This window comes from Cenococcum geophilum, assembly GCF_001692895.1.
Source record: "Cenococcum geophilum 1.58 unplaced genomic scaffold K441scaffold_26, whole genome shotgun sequence".
NCBI lineage: Eukaryota > Fungi > Ascomycota > Dothideomycetes > Gloniales > Gloniaceae > Cenococcum > Cenococcum geophilum.
The window spans coordinates 691,636-712,179 of record NW_027137584.1 but is presented as its reverse complement, the minus strand read 5'-3'; the positions used below and the strand labels follow the sequence as shown (position 1 = coordinate 712,179).

Here is a 20,544-nt window from a genome sequence, read left to right as displayed (position 1 = left end):
TCCTTATCTCCCTAGAGCTTTTAGTTAGTAATAAGCTATATAAGGTTTAAATAGACCTGATATTTTGTTCCTATATTGCCCTTATAGTAGTTAATAAAATACACCTGCTTACTAATTAGAGAGAGACCTTCCGTATAGCGTATATACAACTCTTTAAAGTATATTTAGTCTTAGTTAATAAGCCTTAGTTTATATATACCGTAATACTAGACCTATCTACGTTTTGGACTATATATAAGCTAGCTAGGTTTAAACCTAATATATAAGTTATTAAAACCCTAATTAATTGGCCGGAGCTAAAAATTATATAAAGGGTTATAACCGCGCTAGAGAAGAAGGACTTTTAAGCTCTTTACTTTACTATTGCTGCTACTCTAGTATATTTATATACTACTAGTAATAATAACTAAGGAAAAGGCGAGTAATTAAGAAGCCGCTTAATATCCGTATAGTAAATATACCGCTAATAGTTTAATTAACTTTAGCTAATTTTAAAGACGATTATCTTCTTTAATTCTAAGGAGTAGATAGCTGCCTGTTGTAATACTATTCGCAGCTAGTTAATCTATCGCGGCTATAATGCTGCTATTGCTAGAGAAGTGGTGTAAAGCTACTATATAGCGCTTACGGATATTAATAAAGACCGCTTATACGCCGAATACACGCACCCAATATCTTAAATTCAAATTTTTGTTATATTAGATGCAGTAGCATATAGTATAAATATTCCGGATATTTACCATTTAATCCAATATAGAATGCCTTACCATAAATCCTATAATATACTAGCACAGCGGTTTAGCCGGGTAGGCTAAGGAAAAGGCCTCTTAGGTAAAGTAATCTTTATAGTTAAGAGCCGCTGGTGGGGTCCTTGTGATAAATTAGGTAGTTCTAAGTATATACAACCTTAGTATATAGGCGATCTTCACGTAAGCGCGCTGCGTAATAATATCCGCGGGTAACAAAACGCAGAAACTACGGATATTACGGGCGATGCTTTATCTATAGCGTTAGTTAATACTAAGTAGTTAGTAGATATAAGAAGCAGGCATAGGTTAAGCCCTAGTAGTTCTATAGTACGCCTACCTAAAGAGCTTATTGTACTAACCCTATGCCTAAAGAAGCGGTTAACTAATGCGTAGTTATATAATAAACTGCCGTTCACCCTATAGCGGCTAGTTAATAAGGATTAGGTATACTTATAAGTAATATAACTTACACACTATAGAGACCCACAGTCTACTATTAGTAAAGACTTTTGTTATAGTAACTATAACCTAGTAATATTTATAGATTGCGAGTACGATATCTATACTAGCTATAGTGCAGATATTACAAAAACCTACTAGGAGCCTATATTAAGCAATATATAAAAGTGGTTTACGTAATAGGCGGAGGCTAGGTATTAGAATATATTATAGACGCCTATAGTTAATTATATTATACCAGATAAGCAGCTTTATCGCCTCTATAATATAGGGTAAGTTCTAGATACGGTATTATTAAGGCAAGTAATGCCTAAGTAGGATCCTAATATCCTTAGTAAGGAGCTTCCGTCCCTTATTAAGCTTTTAGTAAATAAGGAATAAAAGCAGAAATAGAAAGAAATAGGGCAACTCTTAGGTTCTTCTGGGTTAATTATATAGATATTAGAGCGGTTTTCCTAAGCGTTAAAGTAGTACGCTACTGCGGATAAGCGCTTATTATAGGCTCTTATACGGGCTTCGCAGGTTTTAGATAGGAGATTTAAAATATTAGCGCCGTAGTAATTAGCGCCTTACTATGGCGCTAATATATTGTAGGCTAGTTAATAGTTAGCCATAGACCTCTTGCTAATAACTTAGGAAGAGGATGTACCTATGCCTTCGCTAACTCTTAGGTCTCTAGCTCCTACTACTCTATTATTACCCTTATACTAGCCGTTAAATATATCTATGCCGCTAGCAACCCGCTAGTTAGATATGTTTTTATTAGTACTATAAAGGCGGTTAGCGTAATTAAATAGAGGTAAACGTATATAAAGAGTACTATAGGAAATTAACAGTAACGCTAATTAGTATATAGCGGGCTAATATTAGGCAAGGTTAGTTAATATTAGGTAGGGTTAGCTAATACTAGGTAAGTTTACCTTATATCCGCTAAGCGGATATTGCAATTATAGTAGCTGATATCTATTAGGATAACGCCCCCCCTTCTCCTTATACTTTATACCCCTAGTAAGCGCGGCCCAGGAACTAAATAGATTAATTAATTAATAATATTAATTACTTAGGAATATGTACTAGTGCTACTAACTATAGCGGATATTAAACGGTTATAGTAATAGCTTATAGCTAATATCTTGTATTATTTATTAAGCAACTTATATATAGGTTAAAGCTAGGTTTAAGTAAAGTTAGTAGAAAATATAAAGCCATCTAGCTCATTATTATTGTTATAGAGATTAAGCTTATTAAATACGGCGGAAAGATTACCGCCTAGCCGTAAATTAAACTTGTTAAGGGTAGATTAATTAAGTCATTTAATACCTAGTTATAGTAGAGGCGGCGCTTCTATCTTTACTTACCGTGCCTAACGGCGGATAATAGAACCTTCGGTAATCGCATTAGTAAGTAATTAAATATCCACTGTAGGAGATTTAATAGTATATTAAGTAGACATCCGTTCGCTGAACGTAATCTTAAACTTTATACGTAGTGGCCCTATATAATTAGTTATATAAATACTCCAGCGGAAGAGTAAGTCTAGGTTAAATGTTAAATTGCCATAAGTGTGCATAAGCTACTTCAGCTCCCTATTAAGTAGCTCGTTGTTAAGATCTATTAGGTAGTAACTATTCTATTCGCCGCGGATATTTACTAGACTATTTACTAGGATAGCTTACTAGAGCTTAGGGGAATAAGTATCTATTAAAGTTAACTGGAAGAAACGTAATATCTCTAGTAGATAGTTCTTGTTTTAACTACTTATGAAATAGATATAAATATGGGGGAGTATGTGGCTAAGGGATCGTTCGGTTGCAAATGAGGTCCACATCATAATCTTTTTAATCTGTGCGCCTTTTAGCGTCGCCCATTTTGTAATTAGTCGCGGCTACTACCGTGGCTCAGTTGAATATGTAAATGAGTTGATTGTTCGGTAAGCCTCCAGATAAGGCTCTATATTTGACTTCGCACAATGCTTTATTAATTTTAGTGGGCGATTTGAGCGACCCCCTCTGCCACTAGGCCTCTATCGCGACTCCATGCTTTAGTGTAGTAATGGAGCCTCCTCTACGGCCAACGCCCTCTCGCTGGTTGACCTTTTCTATACCTGCGGCAACCTCCCGTATGAGCCGTAGTAGAGTTACGGCGACGCCCGCGGCGTCTACAGGGCAGAGGAAGGCGCGTATGAGATGGACAAATGAGATGGAGGAGGCGATGTTAGAAGGCCTCGTTAAGGCCGTTTGGAAGGGATATTGCGCAGATAGCTCTTACAAAGCTAACGGCTGGAAGATTGCTCTTAATTGTACAAATATAATTGCCTAGCAGCCTGTTACTCTTAAGCAAATTAAAAGTAAGCACAATAACCACAAAAAGGATTGGAAGGTGTGGAGGGAGCTCTATAGCCTCTCTAGCTGGGGGTAGGACGAAACTAAAGGCGTACCTATAGCTAGTGAGGAAGTTATAAAGGCCTACTTTAAAGCCAATCCTAAAGCTGAGAAGTTTCGTAATATACCGCCTGCTTTCCTAAATCTACTAGAGGAGCTGTTTGAGGGAATCCTCGCAATAGGCGATTATGCGAGGTTAATTAATGAAGCAATTGAGAACTGTATAGACCCTGTACTTCTCTTAGCGGTAGCCTCGCAGGCGGATTTGGTAGATGAGGAAGCTAAGGACAAGGACGAGGAGGAAGTAGATGAGGCCTCTGAGTTAGAGTTAGCTTATAGCTCTACTGAAAGCAGTTAATTACCCTTACCTTTAACTGAGCGCCCTAGTCCTAGTCCTTCTAGATCTTCCTCCTTAACGCTAAGTTAACCTTCTTTACTAGCTATACGGAAGTGGGCTGTTAAGTAAGCTGCTAGAGCCACTGAATCTATTGCGAAGCGCTAGCAAGGAGGAAGAGGGCGAGTCGTAGAGGCTTTAGAGGAGATAGTAGAGAAGGTGATAAGAGAGATGAGAGCTATGAGAGAGCTGCTCGCCTAGAAGTCTCCTTAAGAGAAGGCCTTTGCAGAATTTATTTATGAGTTTAGTGACCTAGGTCCTGTAGAGTAACTAGCTGTTTTGCGAGCCTTTGAAACGGAGTCTACTGCTAGATTATTTCTTGTAACGGCTGGAGTTGTAGAGCTTCGGCAAAGCTTAATTGATGATATCTTGGCTGGCAGGAAGGAGGGCACGTAGGAGAGGAAGCTTTGGGTGATCTGAGCAAGATTTGGGTGAGATTTTGGGTGAGATTTGAGTTGCTCTTTGGAGCCTTTCTATATAGGCAATTAGTGAGCAATATATAGAGGGAAACTATATAGATTTCTATAGTAAATACACCTAAATCTATTGTATATTCTCAATTAATTGGCCTGCCAATTACCTGGTAGTAACTCTCCTATATAAGCTCCGCGATCTTATCGCGTCTTTAGTTTATAACTATATCGCTTTCTACCTTTGTGAGCCTTACGTCTTCCTTATCTATAATCTTATCCTCCACCTCTAGAGGCCAGTCTAGATTATCTGGATTATTTATATTTATGAAGTTGTAAACCGCAGTTAAAGCGTATACTATATCCACCTGCGTACTTAAAGGAAGACTACGCCTACCGGCCTTAAAGTACCGGAAACGATGCTTAAAGATTCCTATTATACGCTCTACTATATTCCTTAGTGCCGCGTGCCGAAGATTAAAGAGCTCCTTTGCGTTCTGTGGCCTTATATTTGCCTGTGCTTGCTTATAAAGATGATACCATACGCCGCGGTAGGGAGTTAAGGTCATAGGCGTGTTAGAGTACTTAGTATCCGCGATGTAGTATCTACTAGGTAAGGCTTTAAATCCTTTAGCTCTTGCTAAGTTAATAACTCTAGAGTTATAAGCAGAGCCCTCCTAACCAGCTAAAACGTAGAGGAAGTTTATCTAAAAATTAACAGCTATAAGAACGTTCTGAGATAATCCTCCCTTCCTTCCGCGCTATGGAGCTTGCCTTATATACCCGCCTTTTATAGATATGGGTAGATGAGTACTGTTGAGAGCTTTAATATAATTAGTAAAGAAAGGATATCGTTTGGGGTTATTAGTAATCTCTTCCGGAGTAGAGTTCTTAGGAAGCCGAATAACTTCCTTATATAGTTTTAGAAGGCTAGGAAGGACTTCGTATACGGCTTTATAAGGCAGTAAATTAATGCTAAAAGTTTAGCTGGTAGGTGACTACTTACTGGTGGATCGTTGTAGATAAGTGTTGAGTTATTTTACTTAATAATCTATATGACGAATTATTACTAAATATTATTAGGAATATCAGTAGCTTCTTGGCCGCTGATAAAAGCTTTGTGTTTTTTAAGTCGCCGTATAGTTGTAACTAATTGAGAAGCTTCCTAAACACGTTGGGCCTTATACGAGTTATATTCACCAGTCGTTGCTTATGGCTGTAGAGCAACTGCGTTATCTACCTCGTTCCTCGCCATATATCAGTATGCTGAGTACGAACCCCCCCCGGAAATAAGCTTATCGTGTTTATAAAGGTTAAGAGAATAACATTATATAAGGCTTGCAATTGCGACAGCAGTATCGCGATTGGGGTGTGTGGAGTCGCCATATTATAAGAAGTCGTTACTTTGGCGTGTATGCGAGAGCTCCAGAATCAATATGGAATATGGGACAGGAGCTCGAGGCTCCATATTGAAACGGTGCCAAGAGCTCCATTTCAACTACTGTATACGGTATAGCTTGCAAATTTGCCGCGCTTACCGATATGGAGGAGCTCCATATTCAAAAGTCGTCAGATCTACCGAACGATCACCTCATATTCAGATTTGAGCTCCATTTCGGTTACAATATGGAGCCTCCATATTCGTAACGGAGGTGCAACCGAACGATCCCTAAGCAGGCTAATATCCATAAGCTTAATAGCGTGCTTAAGGACCTTATACGTTTCTACCAGTTATAAAAAGCGGACGTGCGTTAGAAACTCTGCATTAGCAGGCTTAAGAAGTATTTATAAGGATATAGCACTACTAGCCTGCTTAAGGTAACCCTTTTGCTATAGTTCCGTAGGCTAGCTGGTATGGTTAGCCGCCTAAGAGACTTCCTAACCGAAAACCGCTATGCGGATATCCTTAACTACTGCTAATAGACGTTGCGGAGATAGGCTTTTAAGGTACCGCTTAATATCTATAGGCGACTTAGTGTTATAAGACTCCTTAATCTGAGTATAGAGCAATGCTACGATACGAGCGTTGAAGCTATAGAGAATTAGCTCCTCTATATAATAAAACGGCGTGCGCTTAGCTGGGATATTTCTTTAACCTAGGTGGTTTATATAGGTGTACAGTATAGAGTACTCTTAGGCTGATTGCTTACTACTATAGTGATACCGTATAACCATATATAAGTAGTTTAGCTTTAGGTACTAAAGAGCTAAAATAGGTAGAGCCTAACGCAGGCTATTATAGGCGGATATTAACTTAGTATATTCTCCCTAATATAACCAAATAAGCTTTACGGTCTTTTAATCACTATAGATTAAAAACAGTCGCTCCTTAAATACTTTATTAGTGCGTTATAGATTTATTTAATAGAGAAAAATGTTATTTAGTACCTTATAGGTTTTAGATATAGAAGCCTCTTTAGTTATAATAGGTCCTAGGTTAAACCTAGACGTCCGTGTAGCGGGTATTATATTAATAGAAGGCATACGTAGATGTTTAAACTATGGGTTTTTGCTAAGTAATATATTAAGGCCTAGGTACGCCTCTATAATGGCTTTATAGATTAAAGCTGTTGAGATCTACTTCTATATCTCGTCTTATAAATTATCTAGAGCCTTTATAATATCTAAAAACTTAATTAAAATATCCGCATAAAGCATGCTCTGTTAAAGCCTACTATTAGGTATACTTATACTAAAGATAAGCTTGCTAGTTATACGCGAATAGAACGTCCTAGTATCCCTAAGTGTTTAATGCTAAACTTATTAGAGGTAGTTAAAGTTATTATAGACAATAATAGTATTAGAAGCTGCACCTATTAAGCGGATTTTTACCTATATATAGGTTAGTATATACCTACACCGCGGAGATTATGGGCTAAACCTTAATTCCTAGGCTATCCGCTCCTTCTGCTAGTTTAAAGTAGTATAATTATTAATTAATCTAAGCCTATGGAGCATAGAAAGCACGCGGCGCTTAACGTCGTTAGCTTAGAGATATATCCCTAGCAGCTGTGGGATATAGTTTATGGAGTTTTATAAAAGGCTAAATATAAGCGTAGAAGCTATTAGAACCGTACGGCCTTTATATAAAGAATATTTGCGTTAACCCTCTTAATATACTATAATTATATGCTCTAGTATAGGTGCGTAAGTGTAAGCTTTGCAGTGTGAAGGATTGTATGAGCGACTTAATTCTAAATCTATGGAAATCGAGTAGACTATATACAAGAAATAGGTGGCTAAGGTTTTCGGCGATACCGACGATGATTTGTAACTGTTACCTAATTGGCCACCAGGTCGCCATTGCCACTCAGTCGGTAATAGGTAATGAATAGGTAATAGAAACAATCGATAGGTAGACATTAAAGACAGGGGTAATACAGTAATGAGACATATGATGGTAAGAGACATATGAGTCAAGAAACGGGTGGTGAGTTACAAGGTAATGCGAACCTCGGTAGTCGGTTACAGTAAGTCTTTACGGCTTAATAGCACTGCCTAAGGTTAAGCTGCTTAATATCCGCATATTGGTTAAAGCTGCTAAATAGTAACTCTTTCTCCCTTAGCTCTTTAAGCTCTCCCTAGATAATAAAAGTAATACTAGCACCTACTATGCCGCGCTTCTCTATCTCTTTAGTATAGATATTTAGAATATTAGTATCCTCTAGGAGTTTGTTAAGGAGCTCCCTTACTCTTTTTTTCTTTAGTGCCTTGCGTAAACCTTTAGCTATTATAATCTATTTAAGCGCTAGGTCTCCTATAGATATCCGCTATAGCCTAAGACGGTTAATAATTACCTAGACCTTCTCTGCAGCGGATATCTTCTTAGCGGATATTACGGATATTACGGGTATTTTATTAACTTCTACTTTTTTATCCTCTTAGGGATCTATATAGTTTAGCAGTAGTAAGTGGACTATTAAGGACCGCTATTAAGCTATAGATAGCAATAGGGGAGATAACAGGGGAGATAATAGGGGAGACAATGGGGGTGGGATAAGACGGCTAATGCCCTTGGGCACTATATCCGCTGTATCTCTTAATCCTCTAGCGGTATTAGTTAATAGAGAGGGTAGTTTATTATTAAAAGCTTAAGAAGACTGGCTCCTGCTAGACGAAATAGAGGGGTTTCTTTAACGCCTTTTAGATGCGCCTATAGCTAGCAGTTAGTTCTGGAAAATCTATTAATTAGAGAGCTAATTAAGGCAATTCTAATATAGGTATTGACAGGATAATAGACGTGGCGGTTGCTTATATTAATTTTGTTAAAGTTAATGGTTTGCCTTATATAAATAGACCGGCTCGGCTTCTAAAAGCTTGCTAAAGTGGCTTAGACCAAGAAACAGATGGATCGATTGAATAGGTTAGCTTGCGGATATTCGATTATCCGCGCAGCGGATATTCATCGGTTTCTTGGTCTGAGCATGCTGAGTCAACGAACCAAAAGAGCGTTTACAGACCTTTAGACGACGACGCTCGATCTCCTGAGACACAAGATCATAATGAATATCACCAGAATGGTACGCTGGAGCCAAAAAGCGAAGAATCGCTTGAGTCACCGTCACAACCGCCGCTCGTGGATGGGAATATCGTCGGATGGGATGGACCAAACGACCCTAAAAACCCGTTCACCTGGTCTTTCAAATACAAACTCTTCGTATCTGCTGTGCTTAACTCCCTTCCTCTTGTCGTTAATATAGGCTCGAGTATTTTGAGCGATGCGAGTAGGCCACTATCTAATGAATATCATGTCGGCACTGAGGTCGACATCCTCACCATCACACTATTTCTTTTAGGTTTTACATTCGGTCCTTTAATATTTGGTCCACTATCAGAGAAGTTCGGCCGTAGGTGGCCGATTCTTACCGGAGTGACACTTTTTGCAACATTCTGTCTCCCGGTCGCTCTGGCTCAAAACCTTCAAACAATCATGATCTCCCGATTCTTCAGCGGTCTATTTGGTTCTTCTTCGATGGCAATCACGGGCGGTACCTTGACGGATATCTGGGCAACGCCAATAAGCCGTGGCATTGCCCTCGATGTGTTCGTCACCACCGGTTTCATCGGCCCAGTGATCGGACCTGTTGTCGGCAGCTTTATTACCCAGAGCTACCTTGGCTGGAGATGGACAATGTGGATCACAGCAATTGTGGCCTACAGTTTTGCCATAATCGCGTTCTTTGCACTGCCGGAAACGTACGGTCCCGTCCTGCTTACAAGAAAAGCGGGAAGGTTACGGTATGAGACGAAGAACTGGGCCATCCACAGCAAGATGGAGGAAGATCGGCAAGACTTCCAGTCGCTCTTACGCGTATATCTACTACGCCCGTGGGGTAAGCAAAATTTTAAACTCCTAATCCATGTACAACTGCCAGAGCTCTTACAGTGCATAGTCCTCTTAGCAACCGAACCTATCCTTGTCCTAATAACATTCTACCTCTCCTTCCTCTACGGCCTGCTCTTCCTCTTCTTCGAAGCCTATCTAATCTCCTTCCAAGAAGACCGGCACTGGAAGCCGCAAATCGGCGCTCTCGCCTTCTTTGGCATTCTCGTCGGCAACCTACTAGGCCTCGCCGGCGTCGTCATGCACTCTCTCACCATATTCGCCCGTCAGATTGCATCCACTCCAGGTGTACTCGTCCCAGAACGCCGTCTCCCGCCCATGATTGTCGGCGCCGTCCTCCTCCCCATCGGCCTTTTCTGGTTCGGCTGGACGTCGCACCCAGGCACGCCCTGGCCAGCACAAGTGGTAGCCGGGATCCCCGTCGGGGCGGCCATGTTCGTGATTTTCATCCAGGGCTTCAAGTACATCGTCGACGTGTATCTGGAAGTGGCCAACTCGGCTATCTCAGCGAATACGTTCGTGCGTAGCTTCTTCGGCGCAGGCTTCCCGCTGTTCGCCATAGCCATGTACCATACTTTGGGCGTCGACTGGGCAAGTAGTTTGCTGGGCTTTCTGGCCATCGCCATGGCACCCGTACCTGTGGTGTTTTATATCTGGGGAAGCAAGATTAGGAGTTGGAGTCGTGCGGGTATGAGTTAGGTGGGATATATAGATAGGAAGGCGTGACGACGGCAAGCACGGTTGGGGGGAGGAGTAGGGTGAGAAACATTTATAGAAGTTGCAATAGTAATTAGTACAGGTTTAATCGGGTCGATAGAGGAGGAATGCAAACGAGATGCTGCAGCTTTGCAACAATCGTTTCATGGCGGATCGCATTAATGGTACATAGACTCTTAATGTATTATATTGGATGCACACAATAAAACACGGGAGTTTTTACTTTAGTTGCCGTATGCGACCGGCTTACGGAGTTTATGAGGACGTCATCAAGAGGAATAGGTATTATGGATTCGCGTCTTGCATAACGTACACAACGTGTAATTATGATCACTGGAGACTTAACACCCGATTCTCTACCCTAGATGATTGCTCCATCTCAATACCCTTCTGCCATGAGCATGCGAGGTCACATTTGTAGAATAGGTTGCAAAATTAAAATTAACCCCTAAAGAGCATTGTTCCAACCTCTATCCCAATCTACCTCTATAAACACCACAAAAAGCCATCCGAACCCCTAAACCTCACCAGCAAATCCCTCCACTATCCCCTCGACCGCCTCCCCTATCACTTACACAATCTCCCTCCCCGGCAATTCCCACCTCACCCGCGCAACCCCTCCCACACCCACCAACCACAAATCCTCCCAATCCCTCCCCGCCCACGCCAGATTCAGCACCGTAAAATTCGTCTACACCCTCACAACCAGCGTTCCCCCCTCATCCACCACATCAACCCCATGCCCCGCCGCCGCAACAACCCACCCATTCCGCGCCACCTTCACCCCATCCGGAATCCGGTCCTGCGCGCGATACAACACCCGCCTGCGGCCAACGCCGCCAAACCCCGCGTCGACATCGAACGCGTACACCGTCCGCCGCGCCGTCTGCGTCCACACCGTCTCCGCGGGCAAGAGCAAGGGCGTGTCGGCCGAAGTGTCGGAGACGTACGCGGTGCGCCCGTCTGCCGCGAACGCGATCCCGTTCGGCTGCTGCAGGGTGTCGTCGACGAGCTGGAGCGCGCCGGTCGAGGGGCGGAAGCGCCAGACGGCGGGGGGCAGCTGCGGGGTGTTGTTGCGGTGCAGGAGCGGGATGTTGTGCGCGTAGTAATTATCCGTGAACCAGACGTCGCTGGTGATGGGGTGGACGGCGAGGTCGTCGCAGGTGGTGAAGCGGAGGCCGAAGTAGTTGTTTAGAAGGGGCGTGTGGCGTGGGTCGTGGTGTTGAGGGTGTAGAAGCCTGGGATGTAGGTTCCGGAGTGGGTGGCGCTGCCGCACCAGTAGACGAGGCCGGCGTGGAAGGTGCCGCCGGCGGGGACGATGGTGGGAGGGTGGGAGGTGAAGGTGGAGAGGGTAGGCGGGGTCGCAGAAAGGTCGATGGTGTATTGGGACGTCTCGTTGCCGAGGAGCTTGGAGAAGAAGAGGCGGTTGGTGGTCGGGTCGTAGACGGGGGCTTCGTGGCCGATTAGCGGGATTTGGAACATGAAATCGACGGCAGGGGAGGGCCCGAGGACGGAGGGCGCGCGGGCAGCGTCGTAGATTAGGAAACTTGCGTTGGAGACGTAGGCGAATGAAGGGTCTGAGGGAACTTGTGTGGATGCGTATGTGTCTGTGAAGCCAACGATGGGAATCGTGGAGCGGTCATAGTCTTCAGATAAGACGCTGCCGTATTTATTCATGCAGGCAACGGTAGAGAAGGAGTAGTTTGGGCATGGTGCTACTAGCGGTTCTGCTGTTGTTAAATGAGTGGAGAGGAAGGATAGGGAGAAGAGAGCCATGAGTAACGGCGAGCGATGCGGCGGGAGAAGCATAGTGCTGAGACGATTGACGGTAGAATCCTTGACTTTTGCAAAATTGATGGCAAATATACAATGACACTATGAGAAACTTCTCGCTGGATAAGATTTGGAGGAGGCTGAACGACAATAATGAAATATGAAGAATTTAGGAGAGCCATTAGCAACTCGTTCTATTATGAAAGAAAGACCCGTGCCGTCTCCATTGTGCTAACGGGCCTTTATGACATATGAAAAGCGAGTTCCTTCAATCCCGAAACTCGCATTCCGCATCTCAACAAATAGGTGGTGCCGGAGCACCTTGCTGCCATCCAGGTCCATCAGTTGTTGTTGTTGCGTCGTCAAAAGGAGAGTCGCTCGGCCGTCGGTCGCCGGCAGCCGCATGCCATTCGTCGACCTTGGCCGGCGTTAAGGGACCGTTCGACGCCGAAAACAGAATGGAGATACACCACCCCAAACGTGTCCATGTATATAGAGTATACGAAGGATATAGACACGATGAAGGAAACTGTCGACCTGAATCGGACTTCCTTACCACCATCGAACTACTGTCTGACGACCTAGATCGTCTATACGAACTAGGTCTCATCGAACGTCTCGTTACCTGTTTCCATTAACTATGACCTACTGAATGACGTCGTCGTCATTCATTTGTCACCTATCTGATGTATATAGAGAGCTTCTAGAGCCCTCTTTAATAGACAGAGTCCTCATCCTTATTCTACGTTCAACAGAAACGAAATCAGAGATCAAGAAAGAAGAAAGCAACACGCAATGGCTTCCGCACTCCACCCCGACGCCGCTAACAGCGAGTCCCCATCAGTCACTAGCCAGCTGTGCGAGTGGATCAGCGCGACCACGCTGGAAAATATCCCCCACTCGGTGATCGAGCGCGCCAAGCACCTCATCCTTGACGGCATTGCCTGCGGGCTTGTGGGCGCACGCGTGCCCTGGTCCAAAGCTGCCTTCGACGCCATAAGCCAGTTCGAAGCACCGGGCATCCACGCCATCATCGGCTACAAAGAGGTACATTACGCCAACGCCAAGCCCTCCCCAATCACCCTCCCGTCCCGCTCCCGCTCCCGCTCCCGCTCCTGCTAACCCACCCCCTGCTCAGCGCTTCGATCCCATCACCGCCGCCCTGCTGAACGGGACCTTCATCCAAGCCTGCGAGCTAGACGACTACCACTCCATCGCACCCCTCCACTCCCTCTTGACGATGGTACTGGAGGAGTCCTCCACATGCGTTTCCTGCTTACATAAGCAGAGTCCCTTCTTGTTCGGTCTCCGCAGCAACTACTTCGGTATCCGTAGTAGTCACCCCGGACCCTGTAGATATAGACCTATATCAAGGCCTATATTCCTCGTAGTTAGATTCCATAGATTCATTCATTCATTTATCCTCAGATCCAGTTCATCAGGTTATAAGCACTCGTTGCTACTAAGCTGCGACGTCAGAAGATTGATACCTTACCACAGGTTGCATCAAGGGTTACCATACCCGTGCTAGGTCATTCCTTACTGCTCTGTATTATTTCTTATTATTAAATCTACGCGTTAAGTTCATGTATTTACGCGTTAAATCCTTTTATTTACGCGTCGCCATAGGTAAAGATTATCCAGGCATTCAACGCCTCAAGAAAGACGGCTCAAATTGGCCCTAATATTGGACGCAGCTCAGCACGTACCTACGTAGTAAGGGCCTTTTGCACATCATTCGGGAAGATGCGGGCCCACCCCTCTACCCAAAGCTCCAGGAAGAGAAGCCTATAATATCTATCGATCGAGTACCAAAGGACGCCGACAAGGAGAAGCGAGACGAGATCCTTGAGAGGTCTTAAATTATTGCAGATACCAATGATTTAATTTGCTTAGCTAATAAGGCACTCTCCTATAAGTATGATAAGGAGTTTAAACAGTACAGCAAGGAAGACGGCAAAGTCTGTTCAGTCATCCTTGGTACAATTAACAATGAGATCCTTACTGCCTTAGAACACAAGCAGACGGCAAAGGACTATATTAATTACCTTAAGCAGACGTTCGAGGCCCGTGGCTTAATCTATAAGGCCAACATATAGGAGACTTTTATTAAGCTCCGTTTTCAATTAGACTAAGTGGTTACTACTTTCTTAAGCTGTTACCAAGAAGCGGTTTAAGGAGTTAAGTAGGTAAAGCTTGCCCTAGATAATAAGATCATTAACTATTAATTTATTAACGCCGTTAATAAACACTTCCCTATATAGGCTTAAATCTAACGTGATAAGATTTGTGACGGCTATATGATTATACTAGTCTAATTAATCGCTGACCTCACTAATGAGGCTCGGCGAAAGGACTTACTTAAGAGCTTTGCCTTAGTTAATAAGCCACTAGGTGACTCCGGTTAAGGACGCGGTAATAGCCGTGGTCGCGGCAATGGTTGAGGTAGAGGCGGGGGAGCTGGCTGTGGTGCCTTATTAGGTAATTAAGGCTCTGCTAAGGATGCTTTAAACAAGTATAGATAGTGTAAGCTAGGTTATCCAGGTGGTGAGGACAATTGCTGGATAAAGCACCCCTACCTAAGGCCCGAATGGTGGAGACCTGGAGAGAGACGACCGCGCTTAGGTGATGGAGTAGCCTTAATAATTACTAATGAGGCCTCCAAGGGGATATCTAATCGCCCCTCTTAAGCTACTAATTTGGTAACTAGAGGGATCTTTACTACGTAGGCTATTGGGCCAGTAGCTATGGCTTTAGGAACAAATATTAAGGACTCCTAGATAGCCGATAGTTGCTTGAATATTTATATAGGCAACGATATTAGGAAGTTCGTGTAGTATAAGGAAATTAAACCTCTCTAAATCTAGACAGGAGGAGGCCTAATAAAGGCTATTAGCGTTAGATTAGTTGAGCTTATAGTCGCCTAAACTGACCACTTAGCCTATATAATTATATTTACTAAAGTATATTACTGTCCTAACTTCTTTATAAATGTCATCTCGCTTAATATTCTATAGGGAAAGGGCGCGTTCTTTGACGGTCTCTATAATATAATCAACTTTATTAAAGACCGGGCGGAAATAGCCTACGTCCTATACGTTAACGGACTTAATACGTTTATACTGGTAGACAACCCTGCAGAGGTTCCTTTCGCAATAGCTCTGGCTACTGCATAATCGCGCCTCTATAAGAAAGGCGTGCTTACCAAAGCTACTATGGAGACTTGGTACAAGAGACTATAACATCTTCCTCCTAACTAGATACGTTAACTAGCCAGAAGTATAAAGGGGATTGTAGTTACTGAGGATAAGCCATTTTACTGCGAGGACTGTTACCTTGGAAAGGCTAAGAAGCAAATATTAAGACGCCCTTAATGATATAGCAATTGCATATTTGAAAAGGTGCACGTCGATATAGTTGGGCCATTAAAACACGAAGGTCTCCACGGTAAAAAGTACTAAGTACTATTCACTAATGACCGAACACGCTTTAGATGGATCTACTATATATTAAATAAAGGCTCCGCGGCCTCTACCTTAAAGCAGTTCGTCTGTATAATTAAGACTTAAATAGGGATAATAATTGGCTGCTTTCGATTGGATAGAGCTGCTAAGTGGTTTAGTAAGGATATAACCGATTTCTTTAAGAACGAAGGTATAGTCACTAAGGCCTTTACCCTATACACTGTACACCAAAATGGAATAGCAGAGAAGGCCAACCACCTGGTTAAAGAAAGGGTTAGGGTGATGTTAATTGAGACTTAATTGCCACTAAAGCTCTAGCCTAAAGTCGCCAAGGTAGCTATACACGGGCTTAATATGTTGCCTATATTAGTTAATAAGGACAAAGCTCCGCCCGCTTAAGTAATAGCCCTCACCCTAGGGGACACTAATTCTATAATTACGTACGCCAACTAGAAGATCTATAGCTGTCCCGCCTACGTCCACATTAATAAAAAAGACCCTTAGTGGTAGTGGGGTAATAAGTTCGTTACAAGAGCTTAGAAAGGACGATTGGTTAGCTACGAAGGTTTATATATATATCGCGTCTATCTACCTTATAAGAACAGGGTCGTTTGATTAAGCAGCGTCACCTTTAACGAATTAGGAACCTTTCTTACTACACTAATTAGTGAGGAAGAAGGTGGCGACAGTGATATCTACTGGGTACCACTTAAGGAACTTCCTACCAACGACACTGCACTAGAGGTCTCTCAGTCACTGTGGGGAGAAGGCGAGGTCTCTTAGTTACCGTAGGAAGGAACTGAGGCTGCTTGGTCACTATAGGAGGCAGACGAGGTCTCTCGGGCCTCGCAGTCGGGGGGTGACTCTTAGTTGGGGGGTGCCTCTGGCGATTATGATATCGCACCGCAGCCCAATCGACCTCCCCTCACTGACGACGAACAGGTAGGCCTTGACCAGCAAGAGCTTCCTGATTTAGGAGGACACCTCTATTAGGAAGGGACTCCCCTAAGGGATATCTACCAGGAGGATCTGGAGCAGATTCTGCCTAAGTACTCGGATAACGAACCTGAACCTATGGCGAACACTCGTATACGGTTAAAGCCACGGCTTAACTATAGCGTACTCCATAGAACCGGAAGGAAGGAGCTAGCTATAAAGGCTACCTACCTTACCCCGTCCTTCGCCTATACGTTCGCAAGTGCTCTATTACAGCCTTAGTGGATAAGAACAACTAAAGGACTACCTCCGGAACCTTATAACTAGAAGGAAGCTATAAATTTAATATTTAAGAAGGAGTGGAAGGCTGCGGTAGATGAGGAATGGGAGTCTTAAATAGTAAATGTCTTATTTAAGATTGTTAAACTTCCACCTAGAGCCAAGGCTCTACCTGTTAAATGGGTCTTTATATACAAATTCGATAAGAACAACGTCCTATTTAGATAGAAAGCACGGCTGGTATTACGCGGTGATAAGTAGCGCCTAGGAATTGACTATGGCGACATATTTGCAAGCGTCGTTCGACCTAGTATATTTAAGCTACTGATGGCCCTGGTTGCCGCATACGATCTAGAGTGTGAGCACTTAGACGTAATTACGGCCTTCCTCAATGGGAAGCTTGACCGCAAGAACATCTATATTTAGCTGCCAGAAGGATACCGTTAGTATTAGAAGGACGGCGTTGCTTTTATAGGCCTACTGCTTAAGGCTCTCTACGGTCTCAAGTAAGCGCTATATCTTTGGTATAAGGAGCTCAAGAGCTTCCTTATTACCCTTAAATATATACCAATTCTAGCTAACCTATACGTCTTCGTTAGCCAGTAAAGCGGCCAAATTATTATTGTCTATATTAATAATCTTATCTTAATTGGATAAGACATACGGATAATTAAACTGCTTAAAGAAGCACTCAGGAATAAGTATAAAGTGAGAGACTTAGGCCTAATTGCGTACTACCTAGGTATTTAAATTATAAGGAACCGCTAGGCGCGATTAATTCGACTGGTATAGGACGCCTATATTAGGAAGATCCTACATACGTTCTATATAGAAGACTGCGCACCAGCCTCTACACTAATCTACCTATCTGCGGTAGACTTTAAGCCACGCGAGCTTAAGGATTAAGCTCTGCTGGAGCTGGTAAAACGGTACTAATCGCTGATAGGCTCTCTATTATATCTATACAATTGGACTCGGCCTAATGTGGCCTGGGCTGTAGGGAAGTTCTATTAGTTTCTACACAACCCTACTAAACTACATATGGACGCCGCAATGCAGATACTCGCCTACTATATAGGGACAATCGACTTAGGCATAGAGTTCGGCTTACCCTAAGGGCAGCAGCCACCTCCGAAAGCCTTTGCTGAGGCGTTAGCTACAAACTATACTACCCCTAATTGCAATAGGGAGTATAGCGGAAGCGCACTAGGTGATATACCTGACCTACAACTATACGGCTATAGCGATGCAGCGTTCGCAGATACAGTTAACAGGAAGTTAACTTCTGGCTATATCTATAAGCTAGCAGGTGGCCTAGTTTTACACAAGTTAAGCAAGTAGTTAATTCTTACAACCTCTACTATAGAGGCTGAGTATATAGCGATAACGCATGCGGCCAAGGAGGCCTTATGGCTCCGTTAATTGCTTACTAATTTAGGCTACACTGGAAAGGATCTACTACCGATATATCTGTATAGTGACAATTAACCAGCTATAAGCCTTGCTAAAAGCGACAACTACCACGCGCGCACTAAGCACTTTAAGCTATACTGGCACTACATTCGTGATAAGGTTTAAAGCGGCGTGATCCACCTATAGCACGTTCCTACGGGCAGTATGGTAGCAGACGGTCTTATAAAGCTATTATTGATGACTTAGTTTAGGAACTTTGTTAAGTAGCTGGGCCTCGTTCAATGTGATATAGACACTAAACCTAAGTAGGAAATCGTATATAGGTCAGCAAAACCTCGGAGGGTACGCCATTTAACGACTCTAACCAATGCTGACGACTTTTAAATGGGGGATGGGAACGATGTAGAGCTCGTGATGGGTGATTGATTACAGCTTAGGGAGAGGTTAAATAGGACCCATAATACACTTGGAGGATTACGAGGTGTTTCTTTTATATATAAACAAGTTTAACACTGATTTAGGAAGGGTCTGCTTCTGTTTTGGTGGAGCACTNGGGGGTGTNANGATGGTACTNGAGGAGTCCTCCACATGCGTTTCCTGCTTACATAAGCAGAGTCCCTTCTTGTTCGGTCTCNGCAGCAACTACTTCGGTATCCGTAGTAGTCACCCNGGACCCNGTAGATATAGNCCTATATCAAGGCCTATATTCCTCGTAGTTAGATTCCATAGATTCATTCATTCATTTATCCTCAGATCCAGTTCATCACCTCTCCGTCGTGCTCCCCGCCCTCTTCGCCGCCTCCACCTGCCCCGCCCCGGCCGCCACAGCACCAGCGCCCACAACAGGCGCCACGCTCCTCCTCGCCGCCATTATCGGCTTCGAGGTCGGGCCGCGCGCCGGGTTGGCGCTGCACGGCAGCGAAATGCTGACAAAGGGCTGGCACTCCGGGCCCGTGTTCGGCGCGCCCGCCGCCGCCGCCGCCACCGCCAAGCTGTGCGATCTCTCCGCTGCGCAGACGGAGGACGCGATTGGGATCGCGTGCACGCAGGCCGGCGGGCTGATGGCGGCGCAGTACGAGGGCAGCGTGAAGCGCATGCAGCACGCGTTCGCGGCGCGGAACGGGCTGCTCGGGGCGCTGCTCGCGCGCGGGAAGTATGGTGGGATCAAGAAGGTGTTTGAGGCCGTATGGTGGGTTTTTGGCCGTGTTCAGTTTGGGGTCAAAATACGAGCCGCGGTATAAGGTCGAGGAGGTGGTAAAGGGGCTTGGTGAGCTCTGGCATACGACGGAGCTGATCCGTGTGAAGCTGCATGCGTGTGTGGGGGGCTGCCACGGGCTGATTGAAGTGTTGGCGCGGATGCAGGAGAAAGAGAAGGGGCGGTTAGCGAGGGAGAATCTGGGGAAGGTGAAGGAGATTCGGATTGGGTTGTCCAATCCCATTTTTCACCATGATGGGTGGGTGCCTGAAGGACGTCCACTTACGACGACTGGTGCACAGATGAACGCGGCGTATATTGCGGCTACCCAGCTTGTCGATGGGGAGATCTTACTGTCGCAATTTGCGAATAGCATGCTCGATCGTGATGAAGTGTGGGAACTGACGCATAAGGCTAGCTGCTATCATGCGGAAGAATTCGACAAGCCAAATAAAGGCTGCGGCGCTCGTGTGATCATCACATTTGAGGATGACACAGTCATCGAGGATGTGATGGACGCGCCGAAGGGATACGATCCGCCCGTCTCGAACGAGGAGATTGTGGATAAGTACCGGAGATTAACGAGGAACGTTATTAGCAAAGAGCGACAGGAGAAGATTGAGAAGCTGGTCGTAGGCTTGGACAGCCTAGAGAACGTGGCGGATTTGCTGTCACTGCTGAGTGGAGATGTTGCAAATCCTTTAGAGTAACAGTTACCGTAGTGGTTTACAGATTGCAAAGTTTTGCGTCTCATCAAGCATGACTGGGTTAAAAAAATAAAGATAGATTAGAATAATCCGCGCTGTTTCTTCTATTTACAGTCTTTATGCCCGAAAGTTACTCACTAATAGCTACTGGAAGGGGCCGTAGGATTGAATTTGCCAAGGAAGTGCTGACTTATACTAAGTTTCGGTATATCCGCGTTCTGCTGGTGTCTTTGTGGAGAGTAGACGACGAAATTCTAAGGGGAGGACGTCCACCAGCGCCCAAATTTACGCTTGCCATACTTCCATTTACATAAAGTCGGCTC

The 20,544-nt window shown here is 44.2% G+C and overlaps 4 protein-coding genes across 4 annotated transcripts; 3 read left to right on the top strand and 1 right to left on the bottom strand.

Moving 5' to 3' along the window:
- Positions 1-8,739: 8,739 nt before the first annotated feature.
- On the top strand, positions 8,740-10,670 carry K441DRAFT_706081 (MFS general substrate transporter; the record flags this gene model as incomplete). Its single annotated transcript, XM_067653634.1, has 3 exons — positions 8,740-8,756; positions 8,789-9,726; positions 9,787-10,670. 3 exons carry the CDS (start codon positions 8,740-8,742, stop codon positions 10,434-10,436), a joined length of 1,605 nt encoding a protein of 534 aa, XP_067502977.1. The 3' UTR covers positions 10,437-10,670.
- A 213-nt stretch (positions 10,671-10,883) lies between these two features.
- K441DRAFT_706080 (calcium-dependent phosphotriesterase) lies at positions 10,884-12,156 on the bottom strand. Its single transcript, XM_067653633.1, has 3 exons — positions 11,731-12,156; positions 11,150-11,692; positions 10,884-11,107 (listed from the first exon to the last, which is right to left on the bottom strand). Exons 1-3 carry the CDS (start codon positions 12,129-12,131, stop codon positions 11,026-11,028), a joined length of 1,026 nt encoding a protein of 341 aa, XP_067502976.1. The 5' UTR covers positions 12,132-12,156; the 3' UTR covers positions 10,884-11,025.
- A 214-nt stretch (positions 12,157-12,370) lies between these two features.
- On the top strand, positions 12,371-12,931 carry K441DRAFT_138001 (uncharacterized protein). Its single transcript, XM_067640108.1, has one exon. The coding sequence runs from the start codon at positions 12,479-12,481 to the stop codon at positions 12,863-12,865; it is 387 nt and encodes a 128-aa protein (XP_067502975.1). The 5' UTR covers positions 12,371-12,478; the 3' UTR covers positions 12,866-12,931.
- Positions 12,932-13,022: 91 nt separating this feature from the next.
- Positions 13,023-20,224, top strand: K441DRAFT_687695 (2-methylcitrate dehydratase PrpD; the record flags this gene model as incomplete). The annotated part of the gene is made up of 5 exons (XM_067652113.1): positions 13,023-13,274; positions 13,366-13,470; position 14,753; positions 19,079-19,503; positions 19,562-20,224. 5 exons carry the CDS (start codon positions 13,023-13,025, stop codon positions 20,222-20,224), a joined length of 1,446 nt encoding a protein of 481 aa, XP_067502974.1.
- Between the last annotated feature and the right edge of the window lie 320 nt (positions 20,225-20,544).

Bases quoted from the DNA above. Each gene is read 5' to 3' on its own strand.
- K441DRAFT_706080 (XM_067653633.1), bottom strand. From the start codon at position 12,131: ATGAATAAATACGGCAGCGTCTTATCTGAAGACTATGACCGCTCCACG. The intron at 11,693-11,730 runs GTGCGGCAGCGC...CCTACATCCCAG, and splicing joins CACGCCGGCCTCGTCTACTG to GCTTCTACACCCTCAACACC. The intron at 11,108-11,149 runs GTAGACGAATTT...GTGGGCGGGGAG, and splicing joins GGAACGCTGGTTGTGAGGGT to GGATTGGGAGGATTTGTGGT.
- K441DRAFT_138001 (XM_067640108.1), top strand. From the start codon at position 12,479: ATGAAAAGCGAGTTCCTTCAATCCCGAAACTCGCATTCCGCATCTCAA.